At 34.8% G+C, this 20,758-nt stretch overlaps 2 protein-coding genes across 6 annotated transcripts; both read left to right on the forward strand.

Moving 5' to 3' along the window:
- Positions 1 to 1,714: 1,714 nt before the first annotated feature.
- On the forward strand, positions 1,715 to 19,355 carry LOC138703766 (methyltransferase-like 26). Of its 5 annotated transcripts, XM_069831958.1 has the most exons (6): positions 1,819 to 1,933; positions 8,203 to 8,353; positions 10,787 to 10,850; positions 12,041 to 12,375; positions 15,225 to 15,548; positions 17,633 to 19,355. In XM_069831958.1, the coding sequence occupies exons 3-5, from the start codon at positions 10,825 to 10,827 to the stop codon at positions 15,545 to 15,547; spliced, it is 684 nt and encodes a 227-aa protein (XP_069688059.1). In that variant the 5' UTR covers positions 1,819 to 1,933; positions 8,203 to 8,353; positions 10,787 to 10,824; the 3' UTR covers position 15,548; positions 17,633 to 19,355. The 5 variants fall into 5 exon arrangements, with proteins under 5 accessions (XP_069688068.1, XP_069688033.1, XP_069688042.1 ...); XM_069831967.1 differs by lacking the exons at positions 1,819 to 1,933; positions 8,203 to 8,353 and adding an exon at positions 1,715 to 1,809; XM_069831932.1 differs by lacking the exon at positions 8,203 to 8,353 and having other exon boundaries at positions 1,807 to 1,933.
- On the forward strand, positions 1,864 to 7,391 carry LOC138703762 (dnaJ homolog subfamily C member 21). The gene has a single exon (XM_069831919.1). The coding sequence runs from the start codon at positions 2,070 to 2,072 to the stop codon at positions 3,861 to 3,863; it is 1,794 nt and encodes a 597-aa protein (XP_069688020.1). The 5' UTR covers positions 1,864 to 2,069; the 3' UTR covers positions 3,864 to 7,391.
- Positions 19,356 to 20,758: the final 1,403 nt, after the last annotated feature.

A 20,758-nucleotide genomic window follows, 5' to 3' on the forward strand; every position in this document is an offset into this window, starting at 1 on the left:
GAAAAACTAATGTTTAGAATTGAGAGATTCATACATTTTTATACATAAAATTATATACATTGCATTTAAAAAAAATTAGCGTGTATGTGTGTAGTAAGTGTTTTGCCAACATGTTCACATCTTTCTGCTGCTTCTCTGTTTACTCAGCTGAATTTTATGATCAGTTATAGTGCATAATAAGTTTTGGTGGTCAGAAAGGAATAGTATGTTAATGAAGATTTGCATAAATGAATGATGTTTGCTTGAGGAAACTAAACATGCTGAAAAATTTTATTGATCCAGTGATCGATAATTCATAAAATTATTTGTCAACGTGTCACACTATTTTCATAGTGTACTGGTACTAATACTTTTTAAGTTTTAAGATTATGCCATACTTAGTTATTAATACTTGTATTAATTAAATGTATGTGTGATTGCTGTACGGAGCAATCTTCAGGCGTTTGAGAGTTGTTTTCTTCTCCCCTTCTAGATTTCTCATGTGGTGTAGGTGTGCATCATTCACCTGTGCAGTCCACACCTGTGGAGTAACGGTCAGCGCGTCTGGCCGTGAAACCAGGTGGCCCAGGTTCGAATCCCGGTTGGGGAAAGTTACTTGGTTGAGGTTTTTTCCGGGGGTTTTCCCTCAACCAAATACGAGCAAATGCTGGGTAACTTTCGGTGCTGGACCCCGGACTCATTTCACCGGCATTATCACCTTCATATCATTCAGACACTATATACAGCGTCATAAAATAACCCGATAGAATTAAAATTAAATTCACCTGTGCCAATCGTCTAGAGATGTTATAGAGTTGAATACTGGCTTCCCATTCAACTTTCAAAATTCCAAGATCTCTTACATTCTTCAGTATATATAGCATGGCATTCAGAGTGTCATTTGGAAGGGACATTATTTCCTTCATTCCACTGCTGATAATTTTATCAATATATAGGCCTATATATATATTTTTTAATTTTCAGGAAACTGGTAGAGTGAAGCGCATTGCAAAGAATAAACAAAACCTGGCAATATATATTCATCAATTATTTTCATTTATTAGTCCGGTTTTAACAATAGACATCAGACGAGATTATTAAAGTTACATGACAAATCTCTCCACAGTGCATATGAAGAGAAGGCATATGTCACTGTTTATAATGATTCATCCATCAGACGGGGACATTAAGCCTGGCTGCCCCCTTGGTATTATTCGACGGGAGTAGGCTACTGGGTTTTCCCTTCTCCTTTCCTCATCATCATCACTCATTCCAGACACTACACTTACAAGAACACTTACACATAAACTCACCCTAGTACACGATATAACTCTCCACAGATACACATCATGTACAGTGTGGCGCAGCAAAGTGGTGTGCAACTAGAAAATTGGATCATAGTCCTGCCATCTATCCGCAAAATGCAGAACCCGAATCACGTAAAGTGAAGTGGGTAGGCATTGGATACATACATACATACATACATACATACATACATACATACATAAGATACATACAATGTGGTTTCTATTCAAATTCACATTGCAGTATTGCACAATACCTCGTGATGCCATCACTTTGAAAAGAACGATTTATCCCGCCTTTTGTAAATGTGTATGCAACTTCCGGTTTGAGTTATGTTTCAAGTTTTCTCACATGAATAAAGAAGCGTAGAGAAGTAAAATAAAGATAATGTAAATATTGTACTTTGGTTACAATAAATAAAAGGCATAAATTCAGAAGAGATAGGTATTAATTTTTCTATAGGTCACCGACTCACCGTTTCTCGTGATGTGATTGATTAACGTATTATAAATAAAAGAAGGAACGGTAAGCGTTTTGTCTTGATAATTTACTTTATTTGGATATAACATTGTATTATGTACTTTCAAATGTTACATATATTTAGTATGTTTAATTTTAACTTTTGGCATGTCGGCTCTGAGAGCGAAAGGTAAATTGCATGTATTGAGCAATGTGAGGTTATTTCACGTAGTTGCATCGTATACCGTTGACAGATTGAGCTTTCGACCACGTTGTTGGATGTAATACAGTAACGTCAGTAGCATTTGATTTTGTTTCACAATACCATGAAGTGCTATTATGATATCTTAGGAGTTCCGAGGAATGTGGACGCTGAAGAATTAAAAAAATCTTACAGAAAACTTGCATTAAGATGGCATCCAGATAAGAATCTTGACAATGCGGCAGAAGCTAAGGAACAGTTTCAACTTGTGCAGCAAGCTTACGAAGTCTTAAGTGATCCTCAAGAACGATCGTGGTATGACTCGCATAGAGAATCCATTCTTAAGGGTGCTGGCAGTGATTATAAGGATAATAGCCTCGACGTATTTCAGTATTTCACACCCTCATGTTTTAAAGGTTATGGTGACGACGAGAAAGGGTTCTATGCAGTGTACAGAGAAGTATTTAATAAGTTAGCAGCAGAAGATTCAGAATATTTGTCAGACGAAGACAGTGATTTCGAGATACCAAGCTTTGGAGATTCGAATAGTTCGTATGAAGATGTAGTTCATCCATTTTATGCTTATTGGCAAAGTTATTCTACAAAGAAATCATATGCATGGTTAGATCCGTATGACATTAGAGATGCTCCAAATAGACGCGTGGTTCGTGCTGCAGAAAAAGAAAACAAAAAGATTCGTGAAAAAGCTCGTAAGCAACGGAATGAGGAAGTGCGTAACTTGGTTGCATTTGTTCGTAAAAGGGACAAGCGAGTTCAGGAGTATGTGAAGCAGTTGGAGGCACGTGCAGCAGAAAATGCCAGGAAAGCAGAAGAACGAAGAAAGAAACACATAAAAGAAAGGCAGGAAGAAATAAAAAATTATAAGGAATCAGAATGGACGAAGTTTTCAAATATTGAAAAAGAACTGGAGACAATTGAAGCCAGCCTTGCTGCAGAGTTTGGAGAAAGTGATGCGTCTTCATGTGGGGAATCTGAAAGTGATAAGGAAGAAATAGAAGCTGCCGTAAGTTCGTTATACTGTGTTGCATGTAACAAAGTTTTCAAGACGGAAAAAGCCTTTTCAAATCATGAGAATTCTAAAAAACACAAGGAAAATGTTGAAGTTCTTAAATCATCAGTCTTGAACGAAGAAGAAATAATAGGAACTGGAGCAGAACAAAGGAATGGTGGTGACTCTGACAATGAATGTTCACAGATTAATTCTTCGAATGAAATTTCATCAGATTCAACTACCAGTTTAGATGATATAGAAGAATTAGAGCCGAAAGAGAAAGAATTGAAAACTAAAAATAGAAAAATTAAGAAGAAAACATCAAATACATGTAATATTAGTAATGCTGAAGGCTCTGATGTAGAGTTTGATATGTTCTTTTCGCAGTCCAAAAAGCAACGTAAAAAACAGCGGCAGAAACTGCAAATGCAGCCAGTTACAGTAACTGATGAAAAAACTGAAGATGCTGATAGTGAATCTTACAATGATGTTAATGGAATTCAAATCGAAAATGTAGATGATGATTCTGTTAAAAAAAGTAATAGAAAAAAGACTAAAAAAGATGTGAAAACAGAAACACCGAAAGACGTTGCAGATGAACAAGCAGTTGCAGAAAATCTGACGGAAACCAGTAAGCCTAATACTGTTGATGGCAGCTATTTAAAGAATAAAAAGGCAAAGACCGTGAGAAAGAAGGCCAAGAGAGATGTAGGCGATGGTGTTGCTGGTGTTCAGGACTCTAATCATTGCTGTGTCACGTGTCATTCAGAATTTCCATCTAAGAATAAATTATTTGATCATCTTAAGAAAACCGGACATTCAGTTTACATCCCTCGTTCAACGACTGCACCTACAAAAGATAGACTGGATGAGAGGGGAAGAGGAAAAATGAAGAAGTGTAAATGAAATTGACTATAGTGTGAGCAATAATTCTCCTAATAAAATTTATCTATTGTGCATCTGTAGTTTTATATAATCTTCAGTTGTAACCGTCAGCACTGAAAAGTTCCTGGATGGTAGAATATGATACTTGCTGGTAGTATAAGTAAGGAAGCATATTCGGCCTAGGCCTATCTAAATTCTGCAATCGAATAAAATATTGTCAGCTCTTTCATATGATGTTTTATGTGGATTATGTTTATGGGAATGTTTAATAATTGAATCCTATCTTGTCGTGTGTGCATTAGAAAACAAGGTGTTGAACTGGTCAAAACATAGTTGTTGGAGTGGTTAGTTTTGTGAATTACAGTGGACAGCAACTGGGAAGACTGTCGTCTACTAGCGTTTGGACTGAGCGAGACAGAGAGAGGAAGAAAGCGTACGACATTGCAACATTGTACTTCACACGCGCATGCATTACAAATATTGCAGGAGAGAATTTAAATTCTCAAAAGGCAATAATGACCGTAGCCATTGATTAGTGTAAGCATGACATCAAACAAACACTGCTTCCTTCACTAACAATTCTTCGCATTGTTTGCAAACCCACATCACATGCTTCTGCAGCCATTTCTTCTGCGTTGGCAATGTTGCAGCCAGTAGGCTACCATGATGGCTGGTAGCATTCTGCTCCATCAACGTTTTTAAAATAATTTCACACCTTAAACTCTATTTTCCACACTTGTCTGTGCAGTACTTGCCTTTTTACAGTTTCTCCTTCCGTTTATTTATCTTACACAAACACACACACAGTAATTAGGCTATATAGACTTATTCAATAGTGTATTAAAACACTCACATATGAACAAACGAACACAGGAAGCATTTGTTACTGTCTGATTCTGATTGGTTCTACAGTACAACCTTGTATGTCACATGCCAGAAATGTTACGGCATATTAGCAGACAACTGCCTTCCCAGCTGCCATCAACTCTAGTTAATCAAATGCTATGGTACTATATTGCAGATTGTATTTAATTATTTTTCAATATGCTCATATGATATATTTACTGGTTGCTAGAACTTATTTCTTCTAGTTCGTTAGTCCTACACAACACACAAGTTGCGAATGAAATTACCATGGTATATAGGCCTAAATATATCCTATAAGCTATAAGATAACTAAATTCAATTGCTAATCAAACTTTTTCAAAAGCTGATTTGGAATACTAATCCGAAATTAAATTTAAATTATGTAGAAAGTTGCCTATTTCGAATTTGTTACATTTTCGTCAGTTTTTATTATGAACTTTTTCTTAAATTTAAGTAGCCTAAATAGATATTTTATTGGCGTATATGTCATTTCTGTTTCTGGCTGTGTAATTTTACTTTTTTCTTCGCCATTGTGTTTGCTGTCTCATTTTTATGCAGTTCACATTGTGCTGGTATGAATTGCAAAACAATTCTCTTGCTGAAATTTGTTTATTTAGTTTTTATTCATGCCACTAGTTTCATATTTACTATTGGTGTACCAGGAGAAGTCACAGTTAGTGAATAGGCAGGGAGGGCGAGATTTATACTATACTGAATACTGAAAACATTACTTGACTTAGCTTACAAGGGGGCAAATGAAGATGTGAAGGCTTCCATAGTATCTTCAAGTCACTGTATTTTTCATTGCTTCCATCTTCTCCTAAATTAATGTTAAAAGTGTCTAATGACTCTCCCATAAGACAGTAGCTACTGTTCTCCAATAAGATTGTTATATTTTTTTATCTTCACGACAGAATCTAACCCAATCTTCTCTTGTTACAGTTCCAATTTCTTTCTCCAGAAGTTTTCTAAGTCGTTCAAGGGAAATGCCACCAGTTATGTTGTGTGATCTCACATAATCTTTCACAATCTTTATATATATATATATATATATATAAAAATTGGTTGTAATATTTTGAGCAAATACTACTATTTTGATAGGCAGGATCAGATGGGCTTCATTATTAAACATACCCAAATATGTCTTGATAACCGTCAATCTCTAAACTTTAATATTAATACTCTGCAACACCATAATCTAATACAGATTTTAGACTTACTTTTGTTGTTTCACTTTCTTTCACAGATAATAAATTAAAAAAAAAAGTTATGTTAAAGTTGGCAGAGTATTGAGAGACTATGCTATGTTGTATACTCCTCTTCAAGGGTTACCGTAGAAATTTTAGAGTTCAGATGCAGGCCAAGTTACAGAAATAATATTTTATACTCAAATGCTTGGAGAAATTGTTTGTATTTTATGTTGATAAAATTACAGTACTGAAAATGTTTTCCATAATGTATGTGTTAACAATAACGTGTATTGTACAGCAACTTCTTTAGTAGGCCTAAACATTAAAAAATCTGTTTTATATTTGACTCAAAAACATTTTTTAGTGAAGAATGATAATGATATTCACTCAAGATTTTATCTGAGTTGGGTTGGGTTGTAAAGATAATCTTAAAGCATATGGAAGTGACTGAGAATCTGTTTTTGTAACAGTTTTGTATACTACTCATGTCAGAGAAGCTTGAGTCATACATGTAGGTTGATGCAAATATTTGAATGTGCAATGAAAGTTTCTTGGAATTTGGTAGATTATTCAAATAGGACAAAAACAGTAATATTATTAAATTACTTTTAAGTTCTTTTGAGCCATGAATTAATTTATTTCAAGTTATAAACTTTCTTGGTTTATCTCAGTAATATTAATTTTACTACTTCAGAAATATTATTTATCTATGAGGGTATTAAAATATTTGCCAAGTCACTTGTAACAGTATGTATTTTAAAAAATATCTTAAGAATTCCACCTACTTCCTATTTTTCGAATCATTCTTATTTTGCAAACTACATCATGTGATTGGGCTTCTTTTTTGTTCACTAATGTTTTCTCTGTAGATCAGAACTACCTTTGGCATGCCAAATGTGGCCTGCAGACATACATTGGGGATTACTGTTGTATATGCTATGTGGCCTGTAGGCCATCTATTAGGAATCACTGTTGTAAAAGCTATGAGAATCTGAAATTTTATTTGAAAAATTATGTTTTCATTGTTATCTATACTTAATTTCTTCACTTATTAACAGCTAGGATAGTTATTTATTTTTTAGTGTTAAAATATGTGACTATAAAAGGCAATATGTGGGAAAGTTTATAGTCATAGATGGATTAATTAATGAATAGCCACTGATGAAATGTTAAAAAGTTCATATTTGAAAATCTTTTATCAGACACATTTAATCGAGGCTTTGAAGATGCATATTATGAAAGAGGCCAATACAGATAGATAGTCGTGAATTACATACCAATACAACTTTCTGAAATTTTTGTTTTATATATGGGTGCTAATGATATAAAAATACACACAAAATTATGAATGTAATATTGTGATGTCATTACAGTTATTCTTAACTTAAAAATTTTTGTTTTTGTATGATCCTAGCTCTGATTTTGCTATAAAAATGTGCACTATGATGAAATAATGTTGATGATTTATTAAAAAAGAAACAATTCGACTGTTGGGCTGTTGATTCACTAAACCTCTAGAAATGTTACTTCCTTCCAGTTTTTCGTGGTTTCTTAAGAAGAGCATGATTTTACTTTTATAACAGTGACCAATATTCTTCACTAATTAGTCCTAGTTACATATCAAGTAGCTGATCTGTATTTAAATTGGATTTTGATTGAGTACTTAACTTTACAAAAGGGCTAAGCGCCAAATTAAAAAAAAAATTAATACTGCTGCAGGATGGTGTTAAGTACTCAATCAAAATCCAACTTAAATACAGATCAGCTACTTGATATGTAACTAGGACTAATTAGTGAAGAATACTGGTCACTGTTCTTATAAAATTGAGACTTCAAAATCGTTAATCACATATCTTCTGAATTGAGGACAGAGATTTTTTTTCTAAAATCATAGATCATGGTTCAAAGGTATGTAAGAAAAGTGTTCTGGTGTTATTTTCAAAATGTGAAATAAACACAGTAGAAGAACCAATATTTGTTTTTATTGACCTGGTGGAGCTGGAATCTATTACATCAACTAACATATTCAGTGTACTTCTCGATACACTGAAATCTCATGGATGTACTCATGAATATCTACAACAAAATTGGAGTGTTAAGCAAGCTGTTAGAAAAATATCCTGATCTAATTGTATGGCACTGCTTGAGTCACAGGCTTCAGCTTGCCTTGCATGATGCGATAAAATCTTTTTTTCAAGTAAATCACTTCAAAATTTTCTTAGACAAGATCTACATATATTACCATACATCGACAAAAAATCAAAGTGAACTAACCAAGATTGCTCCTGGGTCTGCCTCTCAAGGAATGGAATCCAAAAAAGTATGTGAAGTTGTGGCTGAGGAAAGGGAAACATAGTGCAGATGATCTGAAGATAAAAAAGAAGAGGAACTAGGAACTAGCCTCAGAAAACTAGAAAAGAATTTGGAGTCTTCTTTTAGCCTAGGTGTTTTCAAGTACGTACCTCTTGTCAATTCAAATCATAAATCACAATATAAACATTATTTTTGTCACTACCTTCCTTCCAATAGATTTTTATTCACTATTTCTAATACTCTTGAGAGAACTGGTTATTAATGTGTTTGAATATCACCACTGCTTCAGATGCATACAAACAATAAAATTGTTCTTCCTCTTACACAAATCATCAAGTGAGATATACTGCCTAATAATAGATGTACATATCAGCCAGAACCTCAATCAGAGGTCAGGTAGGTATATATGTAGCCTATGCTTTTTTTGTTTGACGTTAAGGGTCTATACATACACTTTATTTCTTTGTAGACCTTACTTTTTCTGGTTGCAAATCACAACTAACAACTTCTCAATGTTCTTTATTGTCATACTTAGTTATTTACAAGAATATTTTGTAATGCTGAAATTGATTATTCAGCATTACATGCGGTTACTGGACAAAACTTTAGTGTATAAATTTTAAGATCCAGGTTCAAAGTTAGCCATGCTTTCTTGGCTCAAGACCTTCCTTACTTTGAACACAGTGCTGTAACCAGACGTTTTTTGGTAGCACCATATTTAGTTTTATCTTGACAACCTCACTAGTGGATCTTTGTGCATGAAAAATACGTTTGTTATGAATTCTACTATCAGTAATTTTGCATTAGGTATCGCGAACAGACGCACTCAGATACAAAGAAAAAATCACGCACATGACAATCAGTCTGCTCATGTGTCAATTGAGAATAAGTGAAACAGAAAAAGTGAGTAGAGGTGTTTGAGTCAGGTGGGCAGGGATGTTTGGGAATGCTTATTGTTGTGCAATAGTTCAGTGAGACAGAAGCATGGAGTAGTAGTTTTGGTTTTTCTACACTTACTCTTCAAATGCAAGGAATTTCCAGCCATTGAGTATGGTCAGAATCTTAATTTTTTTTTACAAAATGTGCAGATTTGGGGTTTTATGAACAAAATCGTGAAACTACAGTATGCTACAATATATATGCACAATAATTTATTATATTCAGGAATGCCTGAAATATGCAAAAATATGGATTAACTTTGCGTATACGTCTTCACAGGCCTTCAAAACATAATATATAAAAATGTTTTTGCTTCAACTTCAACTGGTCAGTAAAAATATACATTTGCATACGAATCTTGGACCTAATTATATAAGAAATATTAATGTTTTATTTTACTTAATCAAATGCTCAGGCATTTGAAACAAATGTTATTAGTCTTTTGACTTCTAAATAAATTTGACCGTTCATTACATTCCTGTAATTTTGAAATGCCTGACAATCCTTGAAGTGGTCCCAATTCTTAACAGCATTCTTGTTACACAGCATGCAGTTTGGCAATGCAACGATGTTGAAGCAATGTAGTTGCTCAGCCAGACAATAATTTGTGATGTTATTACGCGAAATCTTATAACATCTCTTCTTGGTCATTCTAAAACAATATTCTTTGTCATTAAAAACAGTCCATGATTTTTCATGACATATTTCGTATAGGATATCAGTTGTTTGCGACTTGATACTGGATTTCATTATGAGTGTTTCTGAATGAAAGGATAGATGTGTAATCCCTGAATTTAGTATTTTTGTACTCTTCTTTCCTAAGTAATCACCTTCCTCTTTTCCTTTAATTCCGACATGAGAAGGGATCCATTCAAATGTAATTTCTGTAGAAATATTAATATACCTAATATACAAGAATTTTATCAGTAATTTTAAATTCAATTAGTGATCCAATTTATTTGATAACACTGCAGATATATATATGAAGAACACAGGGGAAAAACTTGATAAGTCCAAAATTATCGATTGTCTGTTTTAAATGACATGTAAGAGCTCAGATAGTGTAGATTTGTGTAGTTTCACTGTACAGAATAACAGCCTCATTAGTCCAAAGAAATTTGAAGACGATAACGCAAACGCAATAGAATATAGCAGGTCTTGAAACGTTTAACTTGCTCTTCTGTAAAAACAGTAAAACATGGCCTATCAGGTTTTTGCCTTGTATTCTATTATACATTTACAAATCATATAACAAGATTTTTTGTTATAGACTAATGTACGGAATTTATAGGTCTCAAAGTATTATTTGTAATATATCTTGTGTTAGGTCGTTTTATTGAATTTTATTTATTGAAATTTTCTAGTAGAAGCTGTAATATTTTCTTCACATTTGATACAAGTTGTAAATGCAAATTGATTCTCTATATCAATACAGCATAGAAACTTGAACTGATAAAACAGAAACAGCTTGCACTAAAATAATTAATGTGGGTTTGTTATACACATAACCTAACCTAACACACGCCAAAAAAAGTATGCAGTAGTTACGTGCGGTATAGAAATATGTGCCATTTTAATGAATAAAGTTTAATTCTACTCTCCATGTTAAAAATGTGTTACTTTCTACATTTTCAGGAGTGTCATTGCTGCAAGGAGCCATATCTTTCATAAAAATGCATCACAAGGCTTCTTCACAAAGGTATTTCGATTTTGATTATATCTTACTAGCTTAAAGCACCCACCATTGCCCAGGTTTTCCTTTTTGCTCCTATTTTTAATTAAACTGATTGTTAGACTTTTTGGGGACCTCGGCAACTCGTTCTCAACGAATTGTCTTTACTAAGTTTTCCTCATCTGTAAGAATAAATCTTACATGATTTAATTACCTTTTTAGCCAAAATGCCTGCCAGAGTTAAGTCAATTTAAAACAGCTGAAGATCAGGCACCGGAAAGAAAACATTTCATGATGTGGCTTATGTTCAGTTGTTTTTGTTTTTAATTAGCATTGTCTTGAAGTTTAGCAAAACAAAAACACACCTCTTGGGAAATATACCACTCCAACCCTGTATGCCCGCTCAGCATTGATTCAATGTTCTATATTGATTTGAAGCTGTGTTGACATACATTTCATGTAATTTCATGTCCATGTATACTTTCACTTGACCTTCAAAGATAGCTGATGATAAATATGGAATTCCCTCGTTCCCAGTCTGATCCGTTGGGGTGTCATGATGAGCTAAAATATACGTCTTTATCGATCGTACCAATATATAAAGACACACAGAGGGTTGTTTCCGATTTCTGGAAACAAACTTGGATGACGTCATGTGCGCCAGGAGTCACACAACAGCTGAACTGTGGCGAGAGGTGACAGACCAGTAGTGATTGATTTCATATCAAAGTGCATGGTGTCTCACAGCAGCAGTAATAATAATACTGATGATGATGATGATGATAATAATAATAATAATAATAATAATAATAATAATACACAACGCAGAACTCCACTCATTGTATTCTTTACCTGACATAATTAGGAACATTAAATCCAGACGCAGATGGGAGGATAATATTAAAATGGATTTGAAGGAGGTGGAATATGATGGTAGGGACTGGATTAATCTTGCTCAGGATAGGAACTGATGGCGGGCTTATGTAAGGGCGGCAGTGAACCTCCGGGTTCTCTAAAAGCCATTTGTAAGTAAGTAATAATAATAATAATAATATTATTCATTTTGTTGTAACTTCTGCCTTACAGTATAATAAAATGTTGTGGCAACATATATTCTGTTATCGTATGTTATTCTTATTATATTTTACGTTTTCCAATCATGATAATTACATGACAAGTAATCTTTTTTTAATTGTCAGTTTATTTGTATTTCTTAGGTTCATATCCCACAAGCATGTAAACTCAGCTGCAGAACGTAACAAGGAGCCCATCTTGCAAGTTCTGAAGAAGTTCATCACCCCTTATATTGAAAAGACAGGTCATCAAGATGGCGGATATCACTGTCTTGAAATATCATCAGGCTCTGGGCAGCATATAACACACTTTGCACCCCATTTTAAATCAGTTATGTGGCAGCCATCTGAGGTGGATGTGTCATCATTTGGTAGCATCTCTGCCTACATACAAGATTCAGGAGTATCGAATATTCAGCAACCTATATTTATTGATGTGTCTGAAGATTATACAAAATGGGGTGGAGGAGGCGTAATAGGTAGGTTATTAAAAAGATAAACTATAGTTGAAAAATGTATGTTTTCTTTGGTCTATTTTATTCAACCTTGTCGACAGAAACAACAACAATGTTGTTGATAATAAATAATAATAATAATATCATTATTGGACGTGATTTACAAAAAAATATGTCATTATCGATGAAAACTTAGAAATTCGGTTTCTATAATAACATAAATGTTTTAAAACCCTCAGTATTGTAGAATAAAATAAATTCGTTTTTCTCTGCACTCGTGAAGTTCTTCCCTCCAAAAATATCCACTATTTCTTCCCAGCATTTCTTCTTCAACTTGCGATTGCTATAATTATCAGATGATGAATCCCATATCACTGATCTGTTTTGTATCTCTATAATGAACTTTTCCTTATCAAAATTGTCTTTTGCAAAAAGATACCCACAATAATGGAACAAGGCATTAGCGAGGCAATTGTTGCAATGATTGGCAGCTCTGCTGGCATCGGAATGCGAGACCCCTTATCTAATTTCATGTGTTTTGATGGCAGCACTGCCAGTACTCAAGTTGTTTCGGCATTCGGACTGGCAGTAATGCCAAGTGTGAGATGCACCAATAGTTTATATGTTTTGTGGCATCCTAGTGTGATACGAGCCTAAGATGGAGAATACTTTAATTATAACTGTAGATATCAGGCAACGTGGCCCAACAACAAGTAACATCGCCTGTTTCTGAATTGTAGCGGAGATACCTGAAGGGAACTTTGTTTCTATAGAGCAGCCACTTTTTCTTTTGACAGCTGTACATGTCCACGGTTATGTGTCAAATTTACTATTCATATTCACTTTTGAGACATGTAATGTACTGTTAGCCAAGTGGCTAGAGTGTCAGCTGTCCACGATTGTAACCCAGACTTGAATCCCGTCAGGTCCGAGTGGAATTTGTGATGGACATAAGTAGTGCTTTTTGGTAGGTTCTAACGGAGTATTCCCATTTTTTCTATCAGTATTCTACCATTGCTGCACTAGTCATTATTTTGTTGTGCTAGTAGTTCATCTCCCATAGTGCACTGAGGCAATGCCTATGGCTACAGCTTTGGCACGTCATTCCTACAGCTCGACCAAGTTAAGTCTGCGAGCCGAGAGGGGAAGTTGGAGGCAGTTCTGTAGTGAAAGGAGGCAGTAACGAGAGGAGACCAGTACAGTCTCATATGACAGCAAAGTTTTCCTACTGCGCTTCAGTTCATAGAGCGGTAACAATTTAAGATGCTTTGAAATAGACTGTACTTCTACTTCTGCTTGACAGTGAGGTTTGGCGCTCTGATTGGCAAGCGTGGGTGTAGGAGAGAAAGTTGCACGAGGGGGGAAGCTGGGAGTCAGCGTACTGTTGCCTTTATCTGAAGACAAGGACAAAAAAATGCGTGCGCTCCGTAGTGTATTTTAAACGATGTGCACACGTTGAAATCTGAGCATCAAGTGACCTAGGTGGCAACTGTGTTTTGCCTCTACATTCCATCCCGATATCCCCACTCGCAGACTTGACTTGGACAAGCTGTAGCTGGGGATGCTTGGATGAATGACGTGAAGTCAAGTATCCACCACTGTGGGGGGAAAAGGTAAACTGATAGGAGTTGTGTTCATTTACTTATGTTGGATTAGCTTTAAGAAATACAGAAAATTCTGTTGATTTTTGTTCTTCAGTCCAGGGCTATGATACATAACTAGAATACACTTCGTGAGAGTGTACTTTGGGATATAGGACATTGTCATTATTTTTGTAAATCACGTCCAATGTAAGCTATCACTGTAACAATGTGACACTGGAGATAATAACTACATAACTAACTGTCTTTGCACTGACAGTAGAACTAGGGCTGGCCAGACATGGTCATAATGAACAAATATTTTCTATAGATGTTGATATGGCTGCATTTTATGTATTACTATTTAAATAATTTTCTTCATTCTTATTTAAATTGGCATCACTATCGATGCCTTTCTCTTCTATTATTCACTCATCCATTGTAAAGAAAATGTTTAAATCTACTTCTTCAGAAGCGAATTTACCTGTAGGTCCACTAGGCATGGGTCTAGGGACGGGAACTTCACAGGGCGAGTTGTTTTTTTCTTTCATCTTTGTTTTGAAGTTTTCAAGTTGAAATATGTATGTCTTTTTTTTTTTTCCATTTTATTAACAGCTTATAGCGTATTCCTGGTTAGGTATTAAATATTTGTTTGAAGAGTGGACACGTGCTGGTGGTGCAAAAATGTTAAATCTGCTACTATTCACAAGGGCACCTCTTCTGGGTCGGCAGACATATCGATGTGGAAACGTCAGCAACAATGAATGGAATATACAGTGTTGCAACCATGTTGAGGAGTTTCTCTGTCTTTTGTAGCAAACGAAATTTGAAAAAAAATATTATTAGTTACTGTGTTATAAGACTTTCTTATCAATTGTATTCATCCTGACGCGATTTATATATCAAAACATACCGTAATAATAATGCTGGGTAATATTATGTTAGAAATCATCTGATCATGTTGTGTTTCTGAGTTTTTGAGATGAACTGTCTGTAATTCTACAGTCTGACACTCTATCTAAATGCTGTTGTCACTTGTTACGATTTTCTTCATTTTTTATTTGAGCTTTTACATCTTAATTTGTAGTGATTGTTGTGGTGGGAGTAGTGGTGATGGCAGTGGTGGTGGCAGTCATGATGGTAGTAGTAACAGCAGCAGCAGCAGCTTCTGTTATTATCATTATTATCACTATTCAATGTCATCTTCATTATTTTGGTGGTATGTTTTTCTATGCCTATAAAGGCATTACTAACATTAACTAATTTTATATTCTTATGTGTTATATATTTCAGGAAGGCAGTCAATGGACTTCATAATAAACATGAATTTGATTCACATATCTCCATTTAAGTGTACAGAAGGCCTCTTCCACAATGCTAGTCAAGTTCTCAAACCAAATGGCTTGTTGTTTACATATGGGCCATATGCATTTCATGGAAAGATTTCACCAGAATCAAATATCCGTTTTAATTTAATGTTGCGTACCCAGAACCCTGAATGGGGTTTACGGGATATCGATCAATTGACAACTCTTGCAACATCTGGTGGCTTGCAGTTGGTTGAAATAGTTGCATTACCAGCAAATAATCATTGCCTTATATGGAGGAAATGCTAAGGTAGGATTAGAAAATTAGTCACTATACTTTCATTAACACTGGAAGAGAGGTAGTTTACTGAATGCAGAATCTATATTACAATCATTAAAGGGAAAACAGGATAAACTGAGTGGATTACAGTGGCGGCTCCTGCATATTTTTTAAGAGGAGGAAAGAAATTAACAGCACTAAATGACACCTTCTTGAATGAAACATGCTATAAATTAGCCTACATGCATACATGTAAGACCAGGTAGTGTTGGGGTTGGCCTTCCCTTTTGTATAGCAATGATCTGTTCTTGAAAACTGAGTTTCCTAAATTGTCAAAAATTTAATATGTTTTCACTTCCATTCATTGTTGAATAATTGCACAAATTAACAATTATAAGGAAATTCACAACTTCGCAGCATTTTTCGCGCATACTACAGTATCACACCATGTTGGAAGAGACTAGCTACACTTAACCGGAACCGTTTCACGGATGTGGGATTGGGAAATAGTCTGTTAGGAAAGCGAGAACACTGCACCCACCCACGTGGTCTGTGTTGCCACATGTACATTTTACAAGTTCAATTTAACATGGTTTTTGAAGAATGTCAGTTCTTGTAAAATCATACTACCATTATTGTTCAAATATAGTTTGAGCATTTAAGGTTCAAGTAAGCTGCCGGTGGCCGATTAATTTTTCTTTATGTTAAAAATAATGTAGTTTGGAGTACTTTCAATTTCAAATATATTTGTACAAAACTGACAAGATGGCTGTCGCCCTGTTTAGTAGACAATGAATGGAAGCGGATTTCAGGACCCAAAAGATCTGTGATACTAACATAGAACTACTTCCTCTTTGTTTTATATAAACCCGACTTTAACTTTCAAAAGTTTCAAACCATGAATAATAGTCTATACAAAGTGCAATGAATAATATTTGATTTATAATTTTTAAAAGTTTACATGGTGTCTTTAATAGCTCTGCGTTAAAACTGTCTTTATGATATGTTATATAGTCTGGTTGAATGCAACATCACTAGATGGCAACAGTAGTGAGCTTGCTGCACGTCCAGTCGGTTTCTGTCTGCTACACTATTTCCCGCCCATGCACTGAATCAAAGGAGGATCTCCTCCCCGTCCGTTCATTTACTTGCTTTAAAACTCTTTAAAACTCTGCTTCTTTCTCTGGCCGCTAGTGTGCTGTTGTCTTTGTGTGTTAACTGCAGTAAAAGAGGAAAGGATTGACTTTCCTTCTCACAAACAATCTCACTTCCTTCACAGAGTTTTCACACAACACATGAGCACGCGTCATTTAAAACTCGATCAACTGAGTTTTTCTAATAGTTGTGAACTTAAAAATTATCGAATCTTCCTTGAATTTCAAAGCACATATTTTATTTGGTATTTACTTTCAAAAGAAGAAAAATGTGAGGAAGACGTTTCTCCCTTCCCTCTCACTGAGGAACCGCCACTGGTGGATTAGCTTTTTACAGATAATTAATATTTAAGTTAAGCTTTTTTTTTGGCATTCGAAATTGGGAAATTAAAAAAGCATGTACTTAAAACTTTTCAGTTCGGCTGACAAAATATGTTTATTTCTGTACTTAGTGTCATTTTAAATGATAATCCTTGTTGAACATCTGAAACTGTAGACATTGCAAAAGGGACAGAGTTCTGAATATTTGGAATCACATAAAAAAATATTTCTGACCTTTCAAAGTCACAGGGTAAGAGGATTCGTGTTGATCACGTCAGTGATTTGGAAACATGCTATCATAAACTATTTTTTGAAGTTATTGACAGAATTCTTGAACAATTAACTTCAAGGTTCAGTAATGTTGAAAATCTAAAATCTCTGGAACTCACAAATGTGCAAAAGCATTTCAGTGCTCCATTGCCTTTAGAGTAAGTTCTTTTGATTCATTAATTGCTAATAAAACTATAGATGTTCTTTTGATGCATTGGCTCTGCGATCCCACTGTTCAGTGCAAAAAAAAAGCATTAGTGTAAATAGTGTTAATATTGTCAGTGAGTTGTTGACATCAAGCATTGCTGTATTAAATTTTACAACCAAAATTACGGTAATTTTCTAAATTGTCTTCTGTTTAACTTTCAGGTACACTAACTGCGTGATGCTTCTGATTGTTATCAACATTATACAACATTGTAATGCATGCTTTATTCATATGCAATTGCTACATCAAGAAAATTCATGACATTGTTGTTATTATTATTATTCTGTTTTTGCTTTTTATTTACAATAAGTACGACACTTTATGTATTGTTTTAATTATTATGAATTGATACTGTCGATTAAGAAGAGTGCAAAACACACAACTACAATTTCCTTTCATTTAAAGATTTCAGAAAACCTTATTCACTTCAAATTTTGTGTTATATTTTTCTTTTTCAATGAATTTCCAGGCAAATGTGATGTACCATTGACTGGGTCCACCTCTGTGGAGTAACAGTTAGCACGTCTTACCGTGAAACGAGCTGGCCTGGGTTCAAATCCTGGTTGGGACAAGTTATCTGTTTTGAGGTTTTTCCGGGGTTTTCCCTCAACCCATTAAGAGCAAATGATGGGTAACTTTCAGCGTTGGACCCTGGATTCATCTTGCTTTTCATCTCACTAAGATGCTAGAGACGCTAGATAACCATAGCAATTGATAAAGCATCGTAAAATAACCAACTAAAAATAACCCATTGAGTGGATAATGATAGCAGAAAAATGTGTACACATGTGTGAACTTCCTACCTTAAGATCTCTGTATGTGTGGCTGTTTACTTTACAGATTTGTCGAGAAACAGTGCATTTTCTTTTCTTAATTGTTTTTAACATGTTTGTTTCTGAGGCTCAATACATTGATCTAACACTTTTTGTGAGTGAGAATCTCAAGTTTTCAACATTATGGTCTTATGTATAGGCCCTAATAAGATGAGGTCATTAATACTGTAAGTAGGTAAGAAGTAATGAATAAGGTAAGATATTTTTTAGATACTAGTATTTATATTATGAATTTAATAGTCTTGTTGGTTAATTTACTGGTGTCTTAAATATGGTACTTTTGCGCTACATTTGTTTTGTGACATTTAAATTATTGGTTAATTTACTGTTGTCTTAAATATGGTACTTCTGTGCTACATTTGTATTGTGACATTTAAATTATTGGTTAATTTACTGTTGTCTTAAATATGGTACTTTTGTGCTACATTTGTTTTGTGACATTTAAATTATATACTACTAATTGTACTTTTAAAGTGTCATAAATTTGAAACATATACAGAGAGTTTCTATGCAGACTGGTCCCACTCCAACAAAATCTGTTGGCAGACGATGTGTGGTAGTATACTGACATAGGGACAAGTCTGTACACGCTTTCCTACACAGACTGATTATACTCCACCCCGTACCCTTTAGCTTCCTTGGAATAGGTGCTCCACGCTATGGTCATTAAACCAATGGAACATTACTACCTGGGACCAGCCTGCATAGGAACTCTCTGTATATCCGAGTTGTCTTTAAAACTTTATTGTCAAAATAAAATCAGTGGCAGTTATTATATCTACTAAAAATATTAACAGGAAGACATGCGCTTATTATAATTTAATACACATGACATATGAATCACTGAAAAAGAAGAGGAAGTGAAAGGGACAAGTGAATATGAAGAGAAAGTTGTATTCTCTTATTAGTTATTAGAATATTATAAATAAGATTATGTGATTGCAACAGTATTATATGCAAGTATTAAAGAAACTTCTTTGTAGCCAGGATTGTTAAGAGTAAATTTACTCTGTAATTTCATTTTCGTCAAATATATTATTGATATATAAAATATCAGCCTTATAGTATTATTTTATAGGCATTCTGTAGCACCAATTGTATAATAGGCTAGTTTTGTTGGGGCAGGCATGACTTAAGAATCACTGAAAAAGAAGAGAAAGTGAAACGGACAAGTGAATATGAAGAGAAAGTTGTATTCTCCTATTAGTTATTAATACATTATGAAAAAAAAATATGTGATTGCAACAGTATTATATGCAAGTATTAAAGAAACGCAGATTAAGATTAAGACTGTGTGCATCTGTGGTGGATTTTAGGTGACCAGCGAGAGGTGAAAGTTCGTAAAAGCCTGATACAATCCGTCTCTGACCTTCCTGTCCTCCCATACCGCACCAAAAAACAACTGTCTCGGCCGGGGAAAGTGGAGTGAGGAGTTAAGGGATGATCTCCATGATTCAATCGAGTTATTAGCACCTAGGCCTGGTATAAACGTTAAAAGTACTACAATTTTCTCAATTATCATCATCATCATTATTACGAGTGTAATGTGGACTCACCACCTGTGGTTCACTCTGGATAGTCTCTGCACTAGTGATATCTATGAGCTGCTCTTAGAGTCTGGGTGAATAACAAGTTAAGAATCCTGGAAATTCGAACTGAAATAATAGAAGTTGTAAATTTTTTGTATTATCGTAAGTTATTAGCATCCAAAGATGGAGTTGCGTCAGTGTTAGAGAAAATCTATCCATTCCATCCTAATGACGCGTGAATAATGTCATTAAACATTAAAAATAACTCGAACTTGAATGTCCAACTTTCGTGACACGATAGCCAATGACAATGGAGTACTAACGTCGACTATCTGACTACCGGCGCCACATTCACGTGGCTCAGTAGAGGTGAACGATCATCCAACCTATGCGGGGTATAATACGGAGCATCCCTAAGCACTTACGCCCAAATTGGCATTTTTGTGCACCGGTAATGGAATGAATTGCATGCCGATTGTGCTGCCCGCCTAAGCCGGCGCCACCATCTGCTGCATCACGCATTACAGTTACTGATATCGAATCCGTAACAAGGTTATCAATAATCAAACTCAATACAACCAACGATGTTTTGTTATTATTTAGCAGCTGTTGAAGTTGGTTGACACGACCATGTGATTTTGCATTCATAGAAACTCACTGAACAAGATTGCCTTTGTATCTGACTCATTAAAACTACAGGTGTCAATACTTGGACTTTCAGACCTGCTATGAAACTCATCATCCTCCTATAAATCAAGGAGACTTACAGCTATTATTTGCTGGGAGTAAATCTGTCCGAAACGTTATGATAACTGCACATAAATTTCTCATTGCAATGAGAAGAAATTATGAAGGCTATACTTTCCCTAACGGCGGGAGAATAAAATTTACATTACGGCTGTTACTACTAATACTATTACATTTT

The sequence above is a fragment of the Periplaneta americana genome, chromosome 1 (genome assembly GCF_040183065.1).
Source record: "Periplaneta americana isolate PAMFEO1 chromosome 1, P.americana_PAMFEO1_priV1, whole genome shotgun sequence".
NCBI classification, from domain to species: domain Eukaryota; kingdom Metazoa; phylum Arthropoda; class Insecta; order Blattodea; family Blattidae; genus Periplaneta; species Periplaneta americana.